The sequence below is a fragment of the Mesocricetus auratus genome, unplaced genomic scaffold (genome assembly GCF_017639785.1).
Source record: "Mesocricetus auratus isolate SY011 unplaced genomic scaffold, BCM_Maur_2.0 Super-Scaffold_100011, whole genome shotgun sequence".
Classification (NCBI taxonomy): domain Eukaryota; kingdom Metazoa; phylum Chordata; class Mammalia; order Rodentia; family Cricetidae; genus Mesocricetus; species Mesocricetus auratus.
In genome coordinates, this window is record NW_024429195.1 from 76,673,574 (window position 1) to 76,700,679 (window position 27,106).

The window sequence follows — 27,106 nt, forward strand, 5'->3', positions numbered from 1 at the left end:
GGACAGGAAAAGAAGTTTTAGAAATTTACATTTTTTAAAACTTTCATCGTATGTGTCTGCATATTTACCTGCATGTATGCTGTGTACCATGTGTATGCCTGGTGTCCTCAGAGGCCAGAAGAGGCCACTGGATCGTCTAGAACTGGAGTTACAGACAGTTGTGAGCTGCCATGTGGGTACTGGGAATGGAATTCAGGTCCTCGAGAAGAGCAGCCAGTGCTCTTAACCTCTGAACCATCTCTCCAGCCCAGAAGTCTATATTTTTGAAAGGAACTCCAGAAACATTGTTCTCTCTATATTCTTTCCAGTGTTAAAAATGGTTTTTTTTTTTTTTTTTTTGGTTTTTCGAGACAGGGTTTCTCTGTGGCTTTGGAGGCTGTCCTGGAACTCACTTTGTAGACCAGGCTGGCCTCGAACTCACAGAGATCCGCCTGCCTCTGCCTCCCAAGTGCTGGGATTAAAGGCGTGCGCCACCAACGCCTGGCTCTTTTTTTTTTTTTTAACACATATATTTACACATTTATTTATAGTCTGAGGTATGGGGCACAAGAAGAGGTCAGAGGACAGCTTGCAGGAGCTGAACTCAGTTCATCATACTTGGCAGCAAGTGCCTTTCTTTGTCAGTTGAAACATTTTGTTGCCCTCATCCTTTCCCCGTTTTCTTTTTTGTGGTGCTTGGGGTCAAACCCACAACCTTGGCCTTGCACATGCTAAGCAAACTCAGCCAGTGAACTATAAATATACCCTTTGTCTTTCACAGTATTCAACATAGACAGAAGAGGCTAGAGGGTCAGGGAATAATAGTGTGTATAAGGTGGGGATAGATGGAGACTTCCATGGTGTGTATAAGGTGACGGTGAAGAATCCATGCTTACTCTTGTTCTTTGTGTTATGAGACATTGGAAGGGTGAAGTTCATATTATAGTCATATTTTGCTATTTGTCTTGGAAGTTTTGAGGCTAAGTGTCAGTCTTGCTTATCTGGGTTCTACAGGAGGATTACTCACAAGTGGTCACTTTGAAGTTTTGTTCACTTATTTTCGCTTTGGATTTCAGTAAGGACTGTGCTGTGTGAAGGTGGAGTTCCACAGAGGCCAGTTATTTTCGTTACTAGAAAGAAGCTGGTAAATGCAATTCAACAGAAACTTTGGAAATTGAATGGTGAAGCAGGGTGGGTCACCATATATGGAATGGCAGGCTGTGGGAAGTCTGTATTAGCTGCGGAAGCTGTTCGAGATCATTCCCTCTTAGAAGGTACGTTTGATACTGCAACATTGTTTTTCAAGATTTTGTTTTATTTGAACACTGGAATTCTTTAGTTATTGCTGCTTTTAGGCTTTCTTGTTGCTGCTGATAATAAACTACCACAAATTTAGAGACTTAATAACATGCATTTCTTGTCTTAAGTTTTTTTTTTCTTCTTCTTTTAAACTAGGTTGGAATCAAAGTGTTAGGACTGAATTCCTTTTGGAAGTACTTGGGAAAATTTCTGTCCTTGATTTTTCTATCTCCACGAGGGAGCCTACATTTCCTTACCTCATAGTTCCTCTTCAAAGCTAGCATAGCATCAAGTCTTTCTCTTTTTGCCTGTATTTCTTTGGTATTGATTTGCTTTTGTCTTCCATTTCATTTTCTGAGTTTTTGAGGGTGAGTCATAGGTGCTAGGGATCAAGTCCAGGGCAGACATTCTAACATTGAGTTACATCTCTTTTTTTTTTTTTTTTGGTTTTTCGAGACAGGGTTTCTCTGTGGCTTTGGAGGCTGTCCTGGAACTCACTTTGTAGACCAGGCTGGCCTTGAACTCAGAGATCTGCCTGCCTCTGCCTCCCGAGTGCTGGGATTAAAGGCGTGCACCACCAACGCCCGGCAAGTTACATCTCTTGTTCCTACTTTTTCTTTTGAGACAGGGTTCTCTGTGTAGCCCCAGCTGTCCTGGAACTCTCTCTGTAGATCAGGCTGGCCTTGAACTCACAGAGATCTACCTGCCTCTGCCTCTCAGGTGCTGGGATTAAAGGTGGGCACCACTAGAGCCCGTTCTTTTTGTTTGTCTGTTATGAGACAATGTCTCTCTCTACAGAGCCCTGGCTGTTCTGGAACTTGCTATGTAGACCAGACTGAAGAGATCTACTTGTTTCTCTGCCTCCCGAGTGCTGGGATTAAAGGCATTCACCACCACCACCTTCTGACCACATTGTTTTCTGACTTTCTTGCTCCCCTCTTTATGAAGGCCCTGTGATCATACTGGGCTTACTATATAATCCAGGATAATTTCACCCCCTAATCCTTAAATATCAGACCTACTAACTCCCTTTTACTCTGTACAGTAAATTACCATTTTGTGGACATCTTTAGGGGACCATGATTCTACCCAACAAGGGTGTATGAAATTAGGTCTGTGCAGCTTGCTTGTCTCCCAAAGGTGTCAGAAGATACAGTGTCACTGGAATAAGCTAGTTATCTAGCATTGTAAAGGTACTGGGTTGTAGGACTAAGAAAGGCTTGAAAGGTTGTCCTTTCAGGCAGGAATATACTTAGCAGTTTTTATTCTGGCATGCAGTGCTATAGGAGAAGAGTGTCTTAGAAACTCATTTCTGAAGGTGACTCGCCTGGTGAATGCTTTTCAAATGTATTTGGTAGCATGTATTAATTTAAACAGTTAATTCAGTTATTAAAAAAATAAAAATTGTATTATTTGTGTATGCAAAATCATATGGGTGTGTGCCACAGCATGTGTTTGGAAGCCTGAGGATACTGTGTGGGAATTGGTTCTCTCCTTCTGCCATGTGGGTTCCCAGGATCAAACTCAAGTCCTCAGGTTTGGCAGCATGCACCTTTACCTTCTGATCTCTCTCACCTGTTCTTCCATTTCTGTAATTATTCCTTTTTCCTTTTCCTTTTCATGCATTGTGCTGGTTAGGGTTACTACTGCTGTGATGAAACACCATGACCAAAAGCAGCTTTGGGAGGAAGGGCTTATTTGGCTTACACTTAGTGTTCACCATTGAAGGAAGTCAGGACAGGAACTCAACTGGGCAGGATCCTGAAGGCAGGAGCTGATGCAGAGGTCATGGAGGGGAGCTGTTTACCAGCTAGATCATCGTGGCTTGTTCAGCCTGCTTTCTGTTTTCTTTTTTCTTTTTTTTCAAGACAGGGTTTCTCTGTATTGTTTTGGAGGTTGTCTAGGAAGTTGCTCTGTAGACCAGGCTGGCCTCTGTAACTCACAGAGATCCGCCTGCCTCTGCCTCTTGAGTGCTGGGATTAAAGGCATGCGCCACCAACGCTGGCTCAGTCTGCTTTCTTATAGAACTCAGGACCATCAGCCCAGGGATGATACTGTCCACATTGACTGGGCTCTTCCATTAATCACTAATTAAGAAACTGCTCTACAGGCTTGCCTACAGCCCCATCTTATGAAGTGTTTTCTTAATTGAGGTTCCCTCCTCTGGAGTGACTTTAGCTTGTATCAAGTTGACATAAAACTATCCAGCACATGTTTATATTTGTGCTACATATATATATATATATATATATGTTTGTATATATATATGTTTGTATATGTAGATACATAATGCATGTGTACTCACCCATTCAAGTGTATACATGTATGTGAAAGCTAGAGATTGACATTGGTTGCTTTCTTTTGATCAGTTTCTACTTTATATGTTGAGGCAGGGTCTCTGATTTGAATCCAGAGCTCATTGGTTAAGTGGATATAAATAGCCACTTTGCTCTGGGGATCCTGTCTGTGCCTCTTGGGTGCTGGGGTTATAAATGAGCCACTTGGACCACCTGGTATTTACATGGTGCTGGGGATCTGAATTCAGATCCTCCTGCTGTAGCAAGTGCTTTATCCCTGAGCCATCTCAGCCCCCTTTTTTCTATAATTCTTTGTTAGTTACTTACCTTTTTTTCCCCCTTCCTTTTCTTTGGGGATGGGGTGGGGTGGGATGGAGTTCAGAGGAGAGACAGATCTCATGTAACCCAGGCTAGTCTTGAATTCTCTGTGTAGCTGAGGATCACCTTAAATTTCTGAACCCTGTGTGATTCTACCTTCTGAGTGCTGACACTAGGCATTTGCCACCACATCCGGTTTATGCAGGGTTGGCAGAGCTCAGTTCCTGATAGCCAAACACTATTAACTGAGCTGCATTTCCCAGCTGTACTTATTTATAATTAATAAAAACTCTGGGGCTAGAGAGTTGACTGTTGGTCTTCCAGAGAAGCCGAGGTTAGTCCCCAGCACCCATGTCAGGTGACTCAGAATTGCGTGAAACTGCAACTCCAGGGCATCTGGTGACCTCTTCTGTTCTTGGCACCACATTCACACCCATAAATCCACAATCAGACACCCACATATACACATAACAATGAAAAATAAAAATTAACTCTACTGTGTATTTCCAAGAAGGAAACCTGAGAATTGCCTACAACCAGTGGAGTTTTTTCTTAAGGGTGGCTTTATAGCTCTATTTATCATCTAATGATTGACTTTCCTTTTCTTAGGTATTCATGTATACAGTAAATATTTGAGTGCCTGCTATGTGACTGACAGTTTTGGGCATGGGAGAGCAACAAAAGAAGGCTGTGCACTTGAGGGATTCATTCACAGTCTAGTAGGGGAACAGACAGCATACAGATAATTGTATATGTGAAAAATCGGGTGGTAGAAGAAAGTACAGGGTATGTGATGGCTATATTTGTTGTCACCTTGACTACATCTGGAATGAACTAAAACCCAGGCAGCTGGGTTTACCTCTGAGGGATAAAAGACCCTCTTTTAACCCAGATCTTTTGAGAAGGGAAGAGTCACCTTTAATCCAGATCTCTTGAGGTGGAGAGGTCCACTTCTAATCTGGGCACGGCTCTGCTGGCAGCCTGTGTGAAGGACGTGGAAGAAGGAAGCTTGCTCTCTTTGCTGGCTTGCTCTCCCTCTCACTGGCAAGTCACTCCTTCCCTGGCACTGGAGCCTACTTCTTTGGTATTCTGGTGTATACTGAAGACAGCTGAGACCTCCAGCTTCAGGGACAGAGCAGCTACAGGATTCTTGGCCCTTCCGCTGGTAGACAGCCATTGTATAATGAAAAAAATATTTAATTCTGTAAGTTCTTTTCCTCTAGAGAGCCCTAGCTAATACAGGGTACAAAGTTAGAAGGAAGGTACTCACTTCCTAGAGGAAGAGGATAAACAGTGTGGGTTTCCTGAATGAGATGGCATTCAGTTGAATTTTAGGGAAAGAATAAAAGTTTGCTAGGCATACTAAGGGTAGCAGAGTAGGGAAGTAGGAAGGGCAGTGAATGGTTAGTAAGTGGTAAAAGACATACTGGGCAGAAGAGGGTCTCAGATATGCTTGCAGGGTTCTGGTGATACTCACCAGGAGTGAATACACAACTACCCCAGTGGTTGACTTCCTCCATTCTTTTGTAATTCCTAAAATACTTACTTTTTATGTGTGTGCACTTGAGTGTGTGTTCACATGTGAGTGCACATGCCATGACACTTGTGTGAAGTTCAGAGCACAGTTAGTGACACAGTTGGTTCTTTTCTTTCCATCATGTAGATTCTGGGGAATCTAGACTCAGACTTCCAGGTTTGACTGTAAATGCCTGTGTGTCTCACTAGTACCTTCGTTTTTTAGTGAGCTCTGTTGGTCTATCACGTGTAGGAATCCAGACACAGTTTCTGACTTCTTGATCATTTAGAAATCCAAGTCTTCCTCCAACACATTTCCTCCCAACCTGTTACCCCTTTGTTTCAACTGGCTGAGCCCAGCTTTTAACATACAAAAAGGGTGTAAATCCATTCATTGTCATTCGGGCAAGCTACCAGGAACCACATCAGTGAACAATACTGGTTCTTACTCCACCAGAAACCAACATCTGCAAGTAGCTTCTCTGTGGAGGTGGGACCCCAAGACCCTACCCCTAGCCTGGAATTTTGACTGGCTTGATCTTGTCCTTGCCTCATGAAGGCAAAAGCAGTTGCTGTGAGCTAAAAGAAAATGCACCTGTCATAACACAAAATAATAAAAGACCCAGTGACTGGTATTGGGGTTCAAGCTTCAAGCTGAAGATCAGAAAAGCAAAGCAGCTGGCCACTAGCTCACCTCAGCTGAGACCAAAGGTGTGATCCTCAAACTGCTCCTGACTTCTCTGCTCCTCATATTCACTCAGACTGCTATGCTGGAGAATTCTGAGACTTCAATGTCTTCCTATCCTCAATGTGGCTGGAGAATGAATGCAAGTTCTTAGACTCTGTTCTTGTGTTAAATGCCTCTTATGAGTACTGGGATTAAAGTGGTCCCAAGTGCTAAAAAGAAAAAAAGAAAAAAAGAAAAAGAAATCCAAGTCTTAATCAGTCATCAGGCAGTTTAATAGGCCTGTAAGAGATTAGAAAGATAGAATCTAGGGTACATCTTTGTGCACAAGGTTCTAGTTTCGAACTTCTTAACGTTTCTTAACACTATTGATGGCAGTTTTGACAGGATGCTCAGTCTTAGCTCTTAGTTTTTTTTTTTTTTTCCTGTTATAAGAGAAGTTTCTCAGGACTTACTAGCTCTTTGAAAGTCTCTAGAGCCTGGGAATGATTTTTAAAATCTCTTTGGCTACCTGGAAGTGGTGCTGCATGCCATTAATTCCAGCACATGGGAGGTAGAGGTCTATAGATTTCTGAGTTCAAGGCCAGCCTGAGCTACATAGTGAGTTCCTGAATAGCCAAGGCTGTACATCGAGAGTGTCTAAAACAAGATGAAACAAAACCCTAAACAAACTACTATAGAATTGGTCACTAAAGATATTTCAGGATAAAATGGACCCAAGTTCTTTTAGTGTTAAGAAATATCATTTCATTTCAGTTTTATGATAAACTTTCTTTAAAATATATATGTAAAGAATATCTCATTTAAGTTGCTCTGTATTATGATGAACTTTTGATTTTAGGGACTAACAGTGAATAAAAACTTAGAGGGTTATTGGCTCAGGAAACATTGTGTAACATAACCACTGTGTGTGTGTGCCTATGTGCTTATGGAGGCCAGAGGTCAACATAAAGTTTTCCTCCTCAGTTGTTCTCTGCTTTGAATTTGAGACAGGGCGTCTCACTGAACCTAGAACTCAATGTCTGAGCTAGCTGGCCACCCAGTCATAGAGATCTGCCTTTCTTATCTGGCTTTTTAAAAAACGTTGCTGTTAGTGATTAAATTTAGGCCCCCTTGCTCGATGGTTGAGTAAGCACTTGACCGATAGAGCCATCTCCCCAGTCCCTAACCAATTTACTTTGAGAAAAATCCCAGATACACTGGTAAATCTTTCTTACATGTGAACTTAATATATTCCTCCTTTACTTCTGTGAGATCCAGGTGATCAGATTTTCACTGCCTGTCTATACATTTTTAAAGAAACTAGTTTTCTTTTGAAAGTTTACCTCTGTTTCATACACGACACGCACTCACAAACACACATGGAAAATGTCAGTGTATCTTTAGAACAGTTGCAGTACTGAACAGTGTGTGTATGTATTTTTTATTTGCACGTGTGCAGATGTGTGTGCCATGGCCATCACTTCTCTCCTTCCACCATGAGGATTGAACTGAGGTTGTCAGTTTTGGTTTTTACTCATTGAGCCATCTTGCCAGCCCTATGCTGTGTCTTTACAACATGGGAGATTTTCCCATAGGCTGCCTGCTTACTTGTTTCTGTCTTTTTTATGATTTACTTGATGCTACTAGATTATTAACTGCTGTCAGGAAAAACCTTATGTGAAAATAGAATTGAGCCCTTTTTCTCCTTTGAATAAAGGCAGTTTTTCTTTGAATGAGTTAGAAGTATAAACTTCATTCAAGGCTAAATTGCTCCCTCTTGTGCCCATAGTTCAGATGTTTAGATTCTTGCTAAAATACATTTAACTAAACGCTGTACTGTAGTGGTAGATTTTTGTAGGTTAGTTGATCACTTAATATATTTGTCTAGTTTTCTTTTTTTTTTTTTTGGTTTTTTCGAGACAGGGTTTCTCTGTGGCTTTGGAGGCTGTCTTGGAACTCACTTGGTAGTCCAGCCTGGTCTCGAACTCACAGAGATCCGCCTGCCTCTGCCTCCCGAGTGCTGGGATTAAAGGCGTGCGTCACCAACCCCCGGCTCATTTTGGTTTTTTAGAGACAGGGTTTCTCTGTATAGCCCTGGTGTCCTAAAACTCACTCTGTAGACCAGGTTGGCCTCGAACTCAGAGATCCACCCGCCTCTACCTCTCAAGTGCTGCGATTAAAAGTGCACCACCACTGCCTGACTAAAAATTGTTTTTAATGAGTTATTTATTTTGAGGCAGAGTCTCACTGTGTAGACCAGGCTGACCTTGAGTTTAGAGATCGTGCCTCTGCCTCATGAGTGCTGGGATTAAAGGTGTGGCCCACTATGCCTCATAGTTAAAAACAGTTATTTATTAGTGTGTGCATGTGTGCTTGGGGGTGTGCATGTTTCACAGTCCACCTGTGGAGGTCTGAAAACAGCTTTGGAGTCCACTCTCTCCTTCCACCTTTCCGTGGTCCAGGGATCAAGTTCAGGTTGTCAGGTTTGTGTGGCAATCATATTTACTTCTGTACCATTGCACCAGCTCAAAACAATGAGCCTCACTGTGTATTTTCATATTTATACCCTGATAGTCTGTGTTTGTTCTCACAGTCTTTGTCCTTAGCCTCTCTGTCTCTTTGCTTGTCCTTTTGTTTTCCACAAATAGTACTCTTTCTCTTTTTTTATGATTTATTTAGTCTTTTAAATTTCATTTACATTCCAACCACGGTTTTCCCACCTCTCCTCCCACCTCCCTCGCCTCCCCGCAGCCCATCCCCAGTCCACTCCTCCTCACGGGTAAGGGCTCCCATGAGGAGTCAACATAGGCTGGTGTAATAGGTTGGGGCAGGGCCTGGCCCCACTCCCATGCATTAAGACTGAGCATGGCATCCCACCATAGGCAGTGGGCTCCAACAAGCTAGCTCATGGGCCAGGATTATATCATGGTCCTACTGCCTCCGAGCATGCATCTCACCCAAAGGAATGGGTCCCCTTTCTCTTTCTTTTTCCTCCACGTATATTCCATTGCTGTTTTATTCTTCCTGTTCCCTCTCTTTAGATATCTTCCCCTGGCTTAGTCCCCTTTCTGTTTTACACACACACACACACACACACACACACACACACACACACTCACACTCTGATGGAACTGAAAAATTATTTCATTTCTTTGTGTGTGTGTGTGTGTGTGTGTGTGTGTGTGTGTGTGTGTGTGTGCCTGTGTGTGTATGTGGATGGTGCATGTGGAGGTCAGATGACAGCTTGTAGGAATTTATTCTTTTTCTTCCTTGTGGTACCTAAGGACTGAACTCAAGTCACCAGATTTGTGGCATGTCTCTTTACCATTGAGCCATCTCATCAGCCCTATACATTTAAATCTACTTTTTGTATGTTGCAGAAAAATGTAGTATTCTTCTTTCATCCTCTATAGGGGCATTTCACAGTGCTTGGAGATAGTTTTGTTGACAGTACTGATAGGGAGAATCCTACTAGCATTCTAGAGTAGGTGTCAGGAGGTTGTTAATCATCCTAGTATACATGGGAAAATCCCTCACAACAAAGAATAACTAGCCCCATATGTCAAGAGCACTGACACTGAGAAATGACTCTTATAAGAAACCTGGGAATGAAGATTATGAAAATTTGCTTGGTAAAGCAAAAATATCCCTGAAAGCCTTAGATACTGTCCTAACTTAAATCTTTAGTGTCTCTTAGATTTAGGTTTGTAGTTCAGCAATAAATGCCTATTAAGATTTGTATCTTGACTCCAGAGAAGGTAAAGATAGGAGATTGAAGGTTGGCATGCATTTGATAATTAACAGTAAAGCAATTCAGAGAGGGCTGTCTGTGTTCAGAGGCCTTACAATTATACATTTATTCTTTTTTTTTCCTGATTAGGTTGTTTCCCAGGGGGTGTACATTGGGTTTCAGTTGGAAAACAAGACAAATCTGGGCTTCTGATGAAACTGCAGAATCTTTGCACACGGTTGGATCAAGAGGAGAGTTTTTCTCAGAGGCTTCCACTTAATATTGAGGAGGCTAAAGACCGTCTCCGTGTTCTGATGCTCCGCAAACACCCAAGGTACAGACAATCAAATGTGATTAGTGTATGATCCTTTACTGACATCCTGAGAATACCATGCCATTTTCAGAGAGCCATTGCTTTCCTGCTGTTCTTTCTTCTAATTTTAAAAAAGAAAGTGTCTATCACTTGATCTAAATTGCTCATTTTTTGCATCTTATTTATCATATTGCCTCCTATATGCCATTGTAGGGTTTTGAGAAATACAATTTGTAGTTGGTGAGTGGTTTTTGTTAGAAAATACAAGCTTCCTTTTCTTTTTCTTTTTTTTTCTTTTTTGGTTTTTCGAGACAGGGTTTCTCTGTATTGTTTTGGAGCCTGTCCTGGAACTCGCTTGGTAGACCAGGCTGGTCTCAAACTCACAGAGATCCACCTGCCTCTGCCTCCCGAGTACTGGGATTAAAGGCGTGTGCCACCAACAGCCGGCTGAAAATACAAACTTCTTGGTTTGGATAAATTGTTTCTATTGGATAAACATAGAATAAGAAAAAAAAAACAATCTAAGTAACTAAGGTAAAGCTGAGAAAGGAAAGAAGGGAGGATTTCTTATTTTTGTATGGTTGTGGATTGAACTCAAGGCTTCATTCATGTTAGGCAAGTGTTCTATCACTTTGCTGTATTCCTTAGCTAAAATGATTTATTTTAAAATTCATTTTTTTGGCGTGTATGTGTGTGTGTGTGTGTGTGTGTGTGTGTGTGTGTGTGTGTGTGTAGCTTGTATATAGGTTAGGTTAGAAGACAGCTTTCAGGAGTTGGTTCTTTATTTCTGTCATGGATTATGGGAATTGAACTCAGGCCTGAGTCATCCCTCTGGCCTGAGAACTGTGTGTGGTGTATGTATGTATGTGCATATGCACCCATGTGTGCACCTGAGGAGGTCAGAGACCTGTAGCTTGTCTGTTTGGCTAGGCTAGTATCCAGCAGATTCCAAATGGTCGTATCCCTTCTACTACATCTCACTTGGTAGAACAACCACACAAACCTCTTGTCTTAGTTACTTTTCTATGTGATAAAACAACGTGACCAAGCCTATTTATGAAGAAAGTTTGGGCTTAAAAGTTTCAGAGAGTTAGAGTCTGTGATGGTAGATAAAGGCATGGCAGCAGGAGCAGCCAGGGGCACACCTGGTGAACCACAAACAGGAAGCAGAGGCACACTGAGATTTACTATTTGAAACCTCACAGGTGTCTTCCAGTGATCACCCGCCCAAGGCCACACCTCCTAATCCTTCACAAACAGTTCCACCAAGTGGGTATCAAGTCTGCAAACATATGAGCCTATGGGGACTATTCTCATTCAAATCACCATACCCTTATAACCTTTGTTATAGAGATACCACAGATTTTGTCCAGATTGTGAATATAGCTGAAGAAATTATACATACATTATGTTATTGCACCCACATGGAACCAGAGTCAACATAGCCTACCTGGTTAGCACTGACAAGAAAGTCTTTTATTGCGATAGTAGAGGCAGCTGAACTCCTGGAGGCACAAATGTCAGCTTAGGGACACAAAAAACCATGAAAGGGCATGGTAACATGATGTTTCCTAAGGGATATAACAGCTTTTTAGCAACAGACCTAGAAGAAAAGTAAATTGATAAATTCTTGAAAATGATTAAAAATAATGATTTTTAAGGGAACTCTTTGAGATATGAGCGAATACAGAGTAAAATTAAGAAATTAAAAAAAAGTACATTATCTGAATGAGAAATTTAATATGATAGGAGATGATAGTACTGAACCCAGTGAAGTCAATAAAATGATTAAAACTATTATTGAGAATCTCTAACTGGATCAAGAAGAAGGAAGAATTTCTGGGCTTAAAGCTCAATCTTTTGGAATAACTCAGCCAGGTCCAGGTGTTGTGATGCACATGTGTAATCCCAGGAGTTAGGAGCAGAGGAAGGAGGAATGGGAGTTTGGGAATACTGTAGACTACACAGTGAAACTCTGTCTCAAAACAAAGACAAATGTAACACAGGCAGGGGTTTTGGCCCAGTGGGAAAGGCAGCTGCCTGCTGACAACCTGAGTTTGAGCCCTAGATCCCACATGCTGGAAGGAGAGAACTGACTCCTGCAAGTTGTCCTCTGACTTGTATGTGCATGCTGTGGCATGTGCATGTGATGTACGCATGCACATAACTAATATATTTAAAAATGTACAGACAGCTAAAATAAACAAACAAATAAATAAATGGACAGAACTGATTTCAGAAAGTATCAAGAAGCCGTACGTGGTGGTACATGCCTTTAATCCTAACACTTTGTGTTAACCTGTTTTTCTGTTGGTTAAAAAAAACTATTTGTGGTGCATTGGTGGTGCACACCTTTAATCCCAGCATTTGGGAGGCAGAGGCAGGGGGATCTCTGTGAGTTCGAGGCCAGCCTGGTCTATAGAGCTACACAGAGAAACCCTGTCTCTAAAAACAAAAAAACAAAAACCAAAAAAAAAAAAAACCCAACCAATTTAAACATTGTTTTTGTGTATTAATATTTTGTCTGTAATATGTATGTACAGCATATCTGTACTTGGTGCCTGTGGAAGCTAGAAGAGAGCACTGGATTCCCTGGAACTGGAATTCCAGACTGTTGTTAGCCACCCAATGAGTTCTGGGAGTCAAACCTGACTCCTCTGTAAGAGTGACCAGTTCTTCTAATGCAGAGTCTTTTTTTTGTTGTTGTTAAATTTATTTTGTGTATGCATGTGCATAAATACTTTTATTTACTTATTTTTGTATTGTTGCCAACCTTGACTTCTTAGTTACTATTCTATGTAGATGGAGTTTCTTTCCCACCTCATCCCATAGGCGTTTAGCCCAAATAAATACACAGAGACTTGCAATTAGAAACTGTTGGCCAATGGCTTAGGCTTCTTACTGGCTACTTCTCTCTTAATTATTAACCCATTTCTATTAAACTATGTATTGCCACGAGGCTGTGCTTACCCATAATCCGGCATGATACTCCTTCTGCAGCATGGCGTCCTCCCTGAAGCCTCTTTCTGTGTCCTCTCCCCAGAATTCTCCCTGTCTTGTAGCCCCGCTTACACTTCCTGCCTGGCTGTGAAGAGACATCATGACATCATAACCAATGCAGCTCTTATGAAAGAAACCATTTAATTGGAGGCTTACTTCCAGTTTCAGAGGGTTAGTCCATTATCATCATGGCAGGAAGCAGACAGGCATGGTGCTGAAGGAGTAGCTAAGAGCGTTGCATCCTGAGCCACAGGCAGCAGGCAGAGAACAAGTCACTTGCCCTGGCATGGGCTTTTGAAACCTCAAAGTCCACTCCTAGTGACACACCTCCACCGAAGATCACACCTCCTAATCCTTCTAAACAGTTTAACTGGGGACTAAACATGCAAATTCATGGAGTCCTGTGGGGGTCGTTTTTACTCAAACCACAATTTCTCATGCCTTTCCTTTCTTTTTGTCTTGGAACTATAGTTTCTCCTTTGCTACCCTGACACTTCTTGTACATGGAGACACACGGAAAAAACTTCTAGTCTGCCATCTTACTCTTGTCTTAGAATTTCTTTTTAAAGGAAGTGTAAAACAAGAGTCATTATTGATTTGTTTTGTTTTGTTTTTTGAGGCACAGTTTTTCCGTAGCCCGGCTGTCCTGGAGCTTGTTTTGTGGGTCAGGCTGGCCTCAAATTCAGAGTTCCATCTGCCTCTGCCTTCTGAGTGTTGAGATTAAAGGCATGCACCACCACGCCCAGCATGATTTTATTTTTTCACTTAGGTCTCTGTTGATCTTGGATGATGTTTGGGATCCTTGGGTGTTGAAAGCTTTTGACAATCAGTGTCGTATTCTTCTCACAACCAGAGATAAGAGTGTTACAGACTCAGTAATGGGTAAGGCTTTTTGATTTCCTTTTTAATACCATAGTAAAGACATTACATTAAAAGGCATTGTTTCCTTCAGTACATGTGCATATGTGTTATAACAAATTGCTAACTTTGTGTTACATTTTGCTTCAGGTCCTAAGTATGTTGTCTCTGTGGAGAGTGGTCTGGGGAAAGAGAAAGGACTTGAAATCTTATCACTTTTTGTTAACATGAAGAAAGAGGATTTACCAGTGGAGGCTCACAGTATTATAAAAGAGTGCAAAGGTATGACTGCTGACTGTATGTGGGGAGGGTGTGGAAATACTAATGTTCTTTTTTTTTTTTTTTTGGAGGCAGGGTTTCTCTGTATTGTTTTGGAGGCTGTCCTGGCACTCGCTCTGTAGATCAGGCTGGCCTTGAACTCATAGAGATCCGCCTGTTTCTGCCTCCGGAGTGCTGGCATTGATGTTCTTCTTATAAAGTAAGCTGGGGAATATGCTAACTTAGCACACGAACACCGCAACCTGTTTTGTGGCATTTAATATTTTAGGTACCTCTCATACCTCAAGTGAATACACTTGGTATTTATTAATTCTTTTAATAATAGTATTTGTACTCACCATGTGTTAACGAGTATGTTAATGAGAAAGAGGAGATGAAGTTAAGACTTTTACTGTCCAACAGTGAAAAATATTATGAACATCATTTAAAATTTATTTTGTTTGGAATTTTATAAAATTAATGTTTCGGTTTGGTAAGTAAATACTGTTGTCCGCCATCTTCAAGTTTTTATTTGCTCCGAGAACATAGAGGGAAACAAAAACTACAGTCTCAGACTTCGTTTCTCTTACTGAACTTTGATCACTCTGTCACCACATGTCCTTTTATTTAATTCTTAAATGGTTTGCATGGGAAAAGTGTCCATCCTATAAGTTGAAGGATCGATTCCCATGACTACCTCTCTCTACTTCCAACTTGAGATGCCAGTTACCAGTCTCCAGGTTGTTGTAGCTATGCTCCTGACCAGCAGCTGCAACCCCTTCTCAGATGTGGTCAGGGACATAGATTTAGTGCCTCATAGAGGGTGACAGAAAGACACAGAGGAGAGGGCATGGGTGCGTTTCCGGGACAGTGCTACTCTCACTGTGGCACCTTTGAGGAGGTCTTCCATGTGTTCAGCCTCTGCAGTCCTTTCTGAACTTCACTGCATAGGTATGGCGAAGTGTGGACAGCCATGTAGCAAAGGGATTGGACAAAAAGAATAATGCAGATAAACAGAGCAAATGTTTTAGTGCGTATCTGTAAGTGAAATCTGTCTTACGCTAATGATTTCTTTAGAGCACATACATTGAAGTAAAGTGAACCAGGAGTTAGAAAACTGTTTCTTTTGCTGGTGAGACGGTTGAGTTGGTAATGATGCTTGCTGTCCAGCCTGGCGGCCTGAGTTTCATCTTCAGAGTCTGCATGGAAGGACAGAACTGGCTTCTACCAGTTGTCCTCTGACTTTCACATCTCACACCCACCACACCCATCCACACACCCCTCACTCCTCACTCCCCCACTACTCCACCCGCACCCACACACATATCCATACTTGCCTCCATACACACACTTGGAGAAAGACTGAAAAAACTTTAAATTGTTGAGTGGTGACTTTAAAATAAGATATTAACATAATCACTTTCCCCCAGGTTCTCCTCTTGTAGTGTCTTTAATTGGTGCACTTTTACGTGATTTTCCAAATCGCTGGGCGTACTACCTCAGACAACTTCAGAATAAGCAGTTTAAGAGAATAAGGAAATCTTCCTCTTACGATTATGAGGCTCTGGATGAAGCCATGTCTATAAGTGTTGAAATGCTCAGAGAAGATATCAAGGATTATTATACAGACCTTTCCATCCTGCAGAAGGATGTCAAGGTCCCTACAAAGGTAACTGACTGACCAGCACTCCGTATCGTTGGCTATTTATGGCCTGTGAACTTTGATAATTGTACTGAGGTGATGGTACCAAAGTCCCTTTGCTCTTAGTCTCCATTAAAGACTCGATGTTGAGCTTGTGAGTTACTTAATTCTCAGTGGTTCTAGAGAAGTCAGAGAGGCTTCCAGTTTCACCGTTTGTCTTGAGAACTAACTGAACTTCTTAAGACATGGAGACATTCTTTTTTAAAACTTATGTTTTCTCATATATTACATCCTGACTGAAGTTTCTCCTCCCTCCTATCCTCCCAGCCCCTCCCACCCCACCTCCCTTCTCCCCCAGATCCACTCCTCCTCCATTTCTCTTCAGAAATCCCAGGGATTTCAACCAAACAGGGCATATCAAGTTACAATAAGGCTAGATACAAACAATAATATCAAGACTGAACAAGGAAACTCAGTAGGAGGCAAAGGGTCCCTAGAGCAGGCAAAAGAGTCAGAGATACCTCCTGCTTCCTACAAGAACACTAAGCTCCACAACCATTATTTATATGCAGAACCTAGGTCAGCTCCATGCAGGCTCCCTGGTTGTCAGTTCAGTCTCTGTGAACTCGTGGTTAGTTGATTCTGTGGGCCTTGTTCTTGTGGTGCCCTTGACCCTTCTGGCTCCTTCAATCCTTCCTCCTCTTCGACAGGATTCCCCAAGCTCTGCCTAGATGTGGAGACATTCTTATTTAGGGCCTTAAAGTCATATGTCTTGGTTAAAATACTCTATCTATAGTACTTACTACTCATTTTACTTTTGTGGTATATTAAATGCTTAAAATGGTTCCTAGGTGTTATGTGTTCTCTGGGACTTGGAAACTGAAGAAGTTGAAGACATACTTCAGGAGTTTGTTAACAAGTCTCTGTTATTCTGTGATCGGAATGGAAAGTCATTTTGTTATTACTTACATGACCTTCAAGTAGATTTTCTTACAGAGAAGAATCGAAGTCAGCTTCAGGTACTTACATCTCCTCACATGTATTACTTTTTATTTTGAAACATTTTTAGACTTGATATACAAAGATGCACAAAATATACCACAAGCTTCCTTTGTGTAAACTTTTGCTCTATTTCCCTTATTGCTAACATCTTTTTTGCTTGCTTATTTGTTTGTTTTCTGAGACAGGGTTTCTCTGTATTGCTTTGGAGCCTGTCCTGGAACTCACTCTGTAAACCAGGCTGGCCTCGAAGTCACAGAGATCCGCCTGCCTCTGCCTCCTGAGTGCTGGGATTAAAGGTGTGCACCACCAATGCCCTGCTGCATATCGCTAATTCTTACACAGCTATAATATCAAAGAGGAAATTGCCATTAGTGCACTATTATTAGCTAGTCCACAAGCTTTCAAAATTGTGCCTCCTTCTTTACTAATGTTCTTTCTGTGGTCCAGATCCAGTTCAGGGTCCCATGAAGTGTTTGATGATGACATCATCTTTTCTCTCTTTGTCATCTCCCTAATGTCCTCAAACCTGTGACAATTCCTCAGTTAATTTAAGCAGGGTTTCCACATTTGATGTTGACTGCTGTCTTCTGAGTGGGTTGAGGTTACACCTATTTGGCAAGAATAGCACAGGTGCGGAGAGATGGCTCAGTGATTAGGAGCACTTGCTGTTCTTCGAGAGAATCCAAGTTCCGTTCCAAGCACCCATGTTAGGCAGCTCACAACCGCCTGTAATTCTAGTTTTAGAGGATATGACAACCCCTTCTGGCCCCTGCAGGCACCTGTAGTCAATGTGCACAATTTTTTGTTTTTAAAGACAGGTTTCTCTGTGTAGCCTTGGCTGTCCTGGAACTCACTCTGTAGACCAGGCTGGCCTCAAACTCACAGAGATCCGCCTGCTTCTGCCTCCTGAGTGTGCCACCATAACCTGACTCATTTTTTTTTTAAAGGAATTACACAGAATTGATGCTGTGCTTTTCTCATACCCTATCAGGGATTGAGGTTGATGTGTCTTACGGATAATGTAGATGTTGATTATTTGGCTAAAGGGGTATTTACTTGATTTCTCCATTGTAAAACTACTAACTTTCCCCTTGGTTGCTAGTTTGTCAGGGGGATTTTCTTTTGTGTTTTCTGACATGCTTGATTTATGTTTCAGGATCTACATAGGAAGATGGTCACTCAGTTTCAGAGGTATTACCAGCCAAATACTCTATCTCCAGATCAGGAGGATGGCATGTATTGGTACAACTTCCTAGCTTATCACATGGCCAGTGCCAATATGCACAAAGTAAGATGGCAATTTAAAAATTCTCTTATTTCATTTCACTTTTCCATATGAGTAAATGCTTTTTTTCTCTCTTGGGTTTATGTATTTGTCTTTCTTAAATATTTTATTTTTATTTTGTGTGTATTAGTGTTTTGGCTACATGTATGTATGTATACCTCATGTGTGCAGTATACAGGGATGCCAGGAGACGGTGCCAGGCCCCTGGAACTGGAGTTACAAATGGTTGTGAGCTGCCTGATGTGGAAGCTGGGAGCAGACCCTGGGTCTTTTGCAGGAACAGCAAGTTCTTTTAACCACTGAGCCATTTCTCTTAACTCTCCCTTGAGTTATTTCTTAATATTTATTGATATTACTTTCTATTTCACTGAATATTTGAATTTTACATAGTGAAATGCTATGTAAAATTTTTCTTTGGTGTCGTGCTTTATCCTACTAGAATTAAAAAAATCACCTTTACTCATTTATGTTGTGTGCTTATGTGTGGGTGTGTGCATGGCATGCAGCGGAAGCCAGGATGGCTTGTGGGAGCTGAATCTTTGCTTCTGTGAAACTGTGCTTTAGGGAGTGGATTCAGGTTGGCAGGTTGGCGGCAAGCACCTTTCTCCTCTGAGCCATCATGCCAGCCCTAAACTTTTTTTTTTAAGTAGTGAAAATATGTCTTATGTAAGATTTTTTCCATTTTTTCTTGTGATTTTAAAAAATGGGGTATCTTAGTGACTGCAGCAAATGAATCAGTTTATCCTCTTAGCTGTAGCTCCTCTTTGTTTGCAGTGTGGATTTGTTTATAAGCTTTATGTAGAAATGAAGGAAAGGATAGACATTCATTCATCGGGTACTTATTGAGTACTTGTTAGACAAAGGTATCGTTCTTCATTATGAGTCTAAACCATAGACTCATTTAGCAGACAATGGTGAAGAGAAGCAATACATTCACAGTAAGACAATGAGTAAATCATAGAAAGAGAAGGAAGGGAAACTAGAGGGAACCCATGATTTGCTGATGGATTTGATATGCGTTATAACAACAGAAAGAAGAACCAAAGATGACTGCAGGCGTGTGCAGTGGAAAGGCTGCAGTTGTTGTGACATGGAATACACAATTGAAAAGGAGATGGTAGCCGGGCCGTGGTGGCACACGCCTTTAATCACAGTACTAGGAGGCAGAGGCAGGCGGATCTCTGTGAGTTTAAGGCTAGTCTGGTCTACAGAGTGAGTTCCAGGACAGTCTCCAGAGCAATACAGAGAAACCCTGACTTGAAAAACCAATTAAAAAAAAAGGAGATGGTTAGGAATTGACATTGATTATCTTAATCCTAATATACCTACCTACTAACATATCTGATTGCAGATATTGAGTAAGCTGTTAGATAAATAGATGTGGAATTCTGAGCATTATGGACAAAAGATAAAAATTGGGAATGTAAACACAGATGGGATTTGAAGCCATGACTACCAGCTACACTATGTAATGCTGTCTGTTAGATATGACATGACTGTTGCCTGCATAAAGCCTGCATAGATCAAGCTATTTAAAAATTCCAGCCCAGGGCTGGTGGTGGTGCACACCTTTAATCCCAGTGCTTGGGAGGCAGAGGCAGGCAGATCTCTGGGAGTTTGAAGCCAGCCTGGTCTAAAGAGCTAGTTCCAGGACATCTAGGGCTGTTGCAAAGAAACAAAACAAAAGAAAATCCAGAATGGGGAGGATCTGATGAGGTCCCACTCCTAATTGAGGAGCTATTGATAGTTGATGACCGCTTTCTCTTTGGGGGTTCTGCCATTGGTAGGTTGCCTTTTCCCCTAGTGGGCTGCCCATAATCATACCCTTACCCATGTGGACAGAACTAATTGGATTTAGTGTGTTATTTGGAAAAAAAGGATAGAAGTTAGGAAGAAAATGTGTTTATGAACACCTAAAGGGAGGGGAAGTGGAGATGGACAAGATACATTGCTTAGATGTAGGAAAATTTAAAAGAGTAAATGAGATACATTATTAAAAAAGAAGCATTTGGAAACCAGTTTGTTAATTTTTCTTTCTTTCTTTTTTCTTGCTACTTACTTATTTATTTATGTCTGTCCTGGAACTCTCTCTGTAGACCAGGCTGGCCTTGAATTCAAGAGATCTACCTGCCTCTGCCTTCCGAGAGCTAAGATTAAAGGTATGCACCACAACATCTGTCTCAGTGCATTCTCTTAAAGGTTTTGTTAGATATAATAGTGTGACAGAATTTTTTTCTTTAGCCTTTATTCTGATTGTAAAGATAGAAATTTGATTTCTTTGGAAGAATTCAGAAGACATCTACAATAAAGACAGTGAGGACCACAGTAATTGCCAACGATTTTATATATTGTTTTCTAGATCATTTTCTGCTTAGACACTTGTTTTAAAATGAAGAGGGATCATAATAGAAATAATATATTATATATTGCTTTTTACCACTTAGTGGTATTGGTAGTTTCTTTTCGTGTCACTTTTAAAGCTGCATACTGCTTTTGTGTACTCATGTGTGCATGTATGTGTGTGTTCAAATGCTTGTGCACGTGTGTTCATGTGGAGAGCAGGTGTTGTTTGGGTGTTATTTCTCAGTGTCTATGTTGTGTATTTAGTTGAGGTAGGATTTCATGGGCCTGAGACTTAACAAGTAGGTTAGGTTGGATGGCCAACAAGTCCTGGCGCTCTGCCCTCTTCTGTTTTCCCAGTACTAGAATCCCAAGCACTCTACCCCACTCTGACTTTTCCCTATGACCTCTGGATCAAACTCAGGTCCTCATGCTTGCACAGGACGCTTTACTACTGAGTCATCTCCCCTAGCTCCCATACTGTGTCATTGTAGAGCTATACTGAAACTGGGAAACTGGTTGAGGAACAGATTGTTTAATATACAACATATACTGGACAAGTCCAGATTGCCAAACCACTCTGTTGAAGAATGCTCTCTACTGTATCGTGGATGAGAGTATTCATTTTGTCTCATAGTAACCAATATTCTTTTTTGTTTGTTTGTTTTGTTTTTCAAGACAGGATTTCTCTGTGTAGTCCTGGCTGTCCTGGAACTCACTCTGTAGACCAGGCTGGCCTCAAACTCAGAGATCCATCTGTCTGCCTCTGCTTCCTGAGTGCTGGGATTAAAGGTACATGGGAGTTCCAGGACAGGTTCCAAAGCAATATAGAGAATCCCTGTCTCAAAAAACAACAACAACAACAACAAAAGATTTCTGTTTTATATTTAAATCCTTTATACAACTGAAGTTTATTTTGGGTTAAAAAGTGGGACCCATTATATTTCTTTGGAATTATGTGTTCATTTTACTATCTTTCCTCTGGTCTTAAATTTTATGTATCTGTCAACTGTTTCTCAGTTGTCTTAGGATAATGATGCGATAACCGAATTTTTTTTTGAAGCAGTACCCCATCTTACTATGTTTTCTTTATTTTTAAGGAACTTTGTGCTTTAATGTTTTCCCTGGATTGGATTAAAGCAAAAACAGAACTTGTTGGCCCTGCCCATCTCATTCATGAATTTGTGGAATACAGACATATATTGGATGAAAAGGTATATATTAGTTTGAAAACAGTATTTATTTTTTTGTTTTTGTTTTCTTGATTTTTTTCAAGATAGGGTTTCTCTGTGTAGCCCTAGCCTTGGAACTCACTCTGTAGATCAGACTGGCATCAAACTCAGAGTACTGGGATCAAAGGCATGTGATATTGCCACCAAGAAAACTTAGTATTTAAAGGATGTCTCATTTTGACATTTAGCTCTAAGTTTAATGGTGGGAATGAGCACAATAGAGAGAACATTTTCTTGCTGTGACTTTTGATTTTATTTAATTCCTGCCCTCAGAGAATACAGGTGGAATTGAAGTTTGGAAATTGGGGAAGAATGGTTTTCAGTGTTTGTTTATTTATTTAAAATTGAGACAAGGTCTTACTATGTAGCTCTGGTTGTCCAGGAACTCCAGGCTGGCCTCAAACTCACAGAGCTATACCTCCACCTCTTGGGTGCTGGGATTAACAGTGTGGAAACACCATACCCCATGATAATGAGATTTATTTATTTATTATGTATAGTGTTCTGTCTGCATGTATCCCTGCAGACCAGAAGTGGGTACCAGATTTTATTACAGATGGTTGTGAGCCACCATGTAGATGCTGGGAATTGAACTCAGATCCTCTGGAAGACCAGCTAGCTAGTGTTCTTAACCACTGAGCCATCTCTCCAGCTCCCAATAGTGAGATTTTTACTCTGAGTCTAAAGTCAATAGAGGATCATTGCATTAGAGGACCATTGCATATTTATTTATTTTTGGCTCCAGTATTTCTTTTTGCCCTGCTTTCTTTTGAAGTCTCTGTCATTGAAACTAGTCCAAAATTCTTCAATTTAGCCCCAGGCAGATTCATAGGACAAGACAAGAAAACAGCTTGCCAGAATTTTGCCAGAATATCACAAAAATAGTCTCTAACCCAGTTGCTAATATTGTTTTACTCTGAGACCTCTTGAGATGGGCCCCTGTAGTCCACACTGCTCTCAGCACTACTGTCTTCCAAGCTTCTGCTAGGATGGGCAGTTAAGCCCCACTTATGGCAATCATCTGCTTTTCTAGTTCAGAGTCCCATTGTCTTCCATATTTCTTCCAAACTAGTATGGGCAGGCTTATCCTGCAATACCTCAGTCCCTGGTAGCAACTTCTGTCTTGAGTACTTTTCTGTTCCTGTGTAGAGACACTAAGGCAACTTATAAAATAAAGCAATTAATTGTGGGCTTTTATACAGTTTCAGTAAGTCGTGTCCATGACTGTCATGGCAAGGAGCATGCAGACATGTAGGTAGGCACAGCACTGAAGCAGTGACTGTTAGCTAACATGTTGACGTGTTGACATGTTGAGACAATGAGCTTAGACACTGAGTAACAGCCAGGAGAGAGAGAGAGGAGGGGAAAGAGGGAGGGAGGGAGGGAGAGAGAGGGAGGGAGAGAGAGGGAGGGAGAGAGAGGGAGGGAGAGAGGGTGAATATGTATGCTTATCATGTAACTGTATTTATTGCCTAGTGGTTGGTTGTTATATTTTAGTTCATGTAGGGAATATTTCATTTAAGGTTCTGGCTATGTGTCTAACAGATTTCAGTTTATTCATAGGACTGTGCAGTCTGTGAGAATTTTCAAGAGTTTTTATCTTTAAATGGACACCTTCTTGGACGGCAGCCATTTCCCAATATTGTACAGCTGGGCCTCTGTGAACCAGAAACTTCGGAAGTTTATCAACAAGCAAAGCTGAAGGCCAAGCAGGAGGTGGATAGTGGGAGGCTTTACCTCGAGTGGATGTGAGTTGCTGGAGAGACCAGACTCCATTATTAATTGTTCTTTTCTTGGTGGTGAATAAACGTACTCTGAGATTTAACTACTTTTAGAAACTTACTAAGTGTTCCTGGTTGGTGGAAAGTTCCAGAGAACTAAGCATAGGAAAAAATAATTACATCATCACAGTTCCTAGAAACAGACAAACTAATCATCCTGAATATTAATATCAAATGCTACTATAATCTGATATGGTAGTGATATGGTAGTGATGTCCATAGACTTGGAGCCACAGACCTAGGTTTGAGTCTCCGTACTGAAACATTGACGTTTTATGATTTCTGAACATACCATCCTTTACTTTCTTTCTTTCTTTCTTTTTTTTTTTTTTTTTTTGGTTTTTCGAGACAGGGTTTCTCTGTGGCTTTGGAGGCTGTCCTGGAACTAGCTCTTGTAGACCAGGCAGGCCTCGAACTCACAGAGATCCACCTACCTCTGCCTCCCAAGTGCTGGGATTAAAGGCGTGCGCCACCAACGCCCGGCTCTTTCTTTCTTTCTTTCCTTTCTTTTTTTTTTTTTTTTTCAAGTCAGGGTTTCTCTGTATTGTTTTGGATCCTGTCCTAGAACTCTCTTGGTAGACCAGGCTGGCCTTGAACTCACAGAGATCCGCCTGCCTCTGCCTCCTGTGTGCTAGGATTAAAGGTGTGAGCCACCACCACCCGGCCATACTTTACTTTCTTATGTGTGAAATGGAGATAATGACCCTTTGAGGTAAATGCTACTTTTATGAAGATTTCAATGAGATAGAACCTGTAAAGTCACCTTTACTTTTCTTTGCCATAGAGACTGTATTTAATGAACTTAACTGAATTCTTCCATAGCTTTTTAAAAAAGCATTTCCAGTCTTTTTCTTTTCATATTTATATGTGTATGGTGTGCATCCATGAATGTGTGCATGCTTGTAAGTATGTGTCTGTAGTGTGTATGTGTGTGTGAGCATGTGGATGTGGAAGACCTGGGTTTAAGTCAGGAATGCTCCATGGTTGCTCTTTGAGGCAGCGTATCTCAGTCAAAGCAAGGGCTCTGTGATATGGCTGATCCTGCCCGCAGCTTGCTCTGGAAATCTTCTGTTTGTCTCTGCCTTCTGAGGCTGGGATTATAGGTGAGCTGCCACCCAGCATTTAGATAGACTTTGGATCCTGTCATCTAGGTGAGGCATTTTTTCTCAGCCTGATTCTTTATCTTCTTCTTCTTTTTTTTTTAAGATGTGTTTTTTAGCTGGGTGTGGTGGCGCATGAGTTTGATGCCAACCTGGTCTACAAAGTGAGTTCCAAGACAGCCAGGACTGCTACACAGAGAAACCTTGTCTGGAAAAGAAGAAAAAAAGGGTTATTTATTTTTGTTTATGTATAGTGTGTGTCTGATTAAGTTTATATGCACTGGGGCTGGAGGAATGCCTCAGTGGTTAAGAGCACCAGCTGCTCTTCAGAGGTCTTATGTTCAATTCCCAGCAACCATATGGTGGCTTACAACTGTCTATAGTGGCATCCTGATCTGGCATGCAGGTGAACATGCAGATAGAGCACTCATATACATAAAATAAATAAATAAATCTTTAAAAAAAGAGAAGTTTATGTGCACCATATATATGTAAGTGTCTGGAGAGGCCAGAGAACACTGAACTTACAGGGGATTGTACTTTTGCATTCTTATTAACATTTATATATTTATTATGTATACAGTGTTCCTCCTGCACGTATGCCTGCATGACACCAGATCTCATTACAGATGGCTGTGAGCCACCATGTGGTTACTGGGAATTGAATTCAAAACCTATGAAAGAGGAGCCAGAGCACTTAACCTCTGAGCCACCTCACCAGCCCCCCCCCCCCCACTTACAGGTGATTGTAAGCCATCTGATGTGGCTACTGAGACCCAAACCTGCGTCCTCTGCAAGAGCAGTAAGTGTTCTTATTCACTGAGGCATCTCTCCAGCGCCAGCTCTTCCATGTCTTAGAAAAGGCTGTTCACTGGGTAGGAGAGAGGGCTGTTTTTAAAATCACAGTTATTTATCTGCTTTGAGCATGTGCTTTGTACGTATGTTTTTAGGTGGGTGAATGTGCCACATTACACCTGTGGTGGTCAGAGGACAGCTTGCAGAGGTTGGTTCCCTCTTCACCAGGAGGGGTCCCAGGGACTGAGCTCAGGGGTCTTCAGACTTGGAGTAAGGGTCAGTACCTGGTGAGCCATACTACTGACTCATAGCATGTTTCTTGATGAAAACAACAGCAAATTGAAGAGCTGTAGTGATAGATCAGAGGTTAAGAGTGCTTACTGCTCTTGCAGAGGACTCAAGTGCAGTTCCCAGTGGGGCTCACCACTGCCCATGATCCTAGCATCAGAGGGATTTGATGTTTTTGGCCTTCATGGGCACCACACTCTCAGTCACATACCCACATAGAGACTCACACATAATTAGATTTTTTTAGTTAAAAAACTGAGAGATGTAAAATGGAAATGCATACTCCCTATTCCTCCTTTCTCAGACTCAACCATATTTTAACATTTTCTTCAAAAGTGGAATTTTACTTCCATTAAGGCGAAATTGAAGCGTGGCTTCCACTCATGGTAGAGCTGTTCTAACTTGCTGGAACTCCATTAGATCTGTTAATGTTCTAGAATCCTCCTTGCTTTTTCTCTTCTCCCTTGTCAGCCTTTGTTGTGATTATCTTACTACATGCTTTTCTTCTATATTAGTCCTTCTATTCGGTGGTGAGAATAGTTTGGAGATTAGGATAGAATTCTTTGATGGCCTGGGCTTAAATTGCAGCTTTCAGCATTTATTACTGAATATTCATTCAACTTCTTTTGCCTAATCATACTAATTCATAGCATGGTCATAGCATAGTGAGGACTAAAGGGATGTGTATACATTCCTGCATGCATACAGAGCCTAAAGCCATATCCAGCTTATAGAGAATGCTGAGTAGATGTTAGGAGGAGCATTTAACACCTGCCTGCTCCTTACCATTGTATTCAATAGGAACTCAGGAATGTTTAATAGATTTCATTAGTGACTAGATGAAATCTTTTTAAAAAAATGTGTATACACATTTGGATGTGTATATGGAGGCCTAAGGTTGACATCTGAGGTCTCCCTTCATCTCTCCATCTTATTCATTGAGACAGGTCTCTCTGTTGAAGTCAGAGCTGGCCACCAGGGTCAATCTGGCTAGCCAGTGTCCTCTAAGGAAACTCCTGCCTCCACCTTGCCTCCTGAGTGCAGGAATACAGGCAGGCTGCCACACACACTTAGCAATGTGTACGTTCTGGGGTCCTGACCGTGGTGTTAAGCACTTTAGCAACCAAACCATATCTCCAACTCTTAAATGGATTCTTAACACTTGATCTGATCAAATGGACAGAGATTCAGTACTTTCTCCCTTAGGAGTTGTTGAGACATTTAGCTTTTACTGTGCTTTTCTGCTTTCCCCCATACACTAGGTACATTCCAGGCTGTGACACACTATCATAGTCAGTTGTAGCTGTGTTTTTCTTTACCTAGATCGGACCAGGCCATTTTCAAAGAACACTTCATATCAGTACTAGAAACCTTTTCTTTTTCACTTGTACAGGGTTTGCATTGGCA

General features: G+C 41.3%; 1 protein-coding gene across 3 annotated transcripts in view; it reads left to right on the forward strand.

The window, feature by feature from the left end:
- The window catches only part of Apaf1 (apoptotic peptidase activating factor 1), a 78,373-nt gene that overhangs the window by 3,185 nt on the left and 48,082 nt on the right, over positions 1-27,106 (forward strand). For all 3 annotated transcript variants that reach the window (XM_040755070.1, XM_040755068.1, XM_040755069.1), the window contains 9 exons: positions 1,056-1,253; positions 9,956-10,139; positions 13,888-14,000; positions 14,127-14,258; positions 15,665-15,903; positions 16,728-16,895; positions 18,035-18,166; positions 21,604-21,717; positions 23,299-23,483. In XM_040755070.1, the coding sequence (XP_040611004.1) occupies positions 1,056-1,253; positions 9,956-10,139; positions 13,888-14,000; positions 14,127-14,258; positions 15,665-15,903; positions 16,728-16,895; positions 18,035-18,166; positions 21,604-21,717; positions 23,299-23,483 (1,465 nt within the window). The remainder of the gene's footprint in view (positions 1-1,055; positions 1,254-9,955; positions 10,140-13,887; positions 14,001-14,126; positions 14,259-15,664; positions 15,904-16,727; positions 16,896-18,034; positions 18,167-21,603; positions 21,718-23,298; positions 23,484-27,106) is intronic.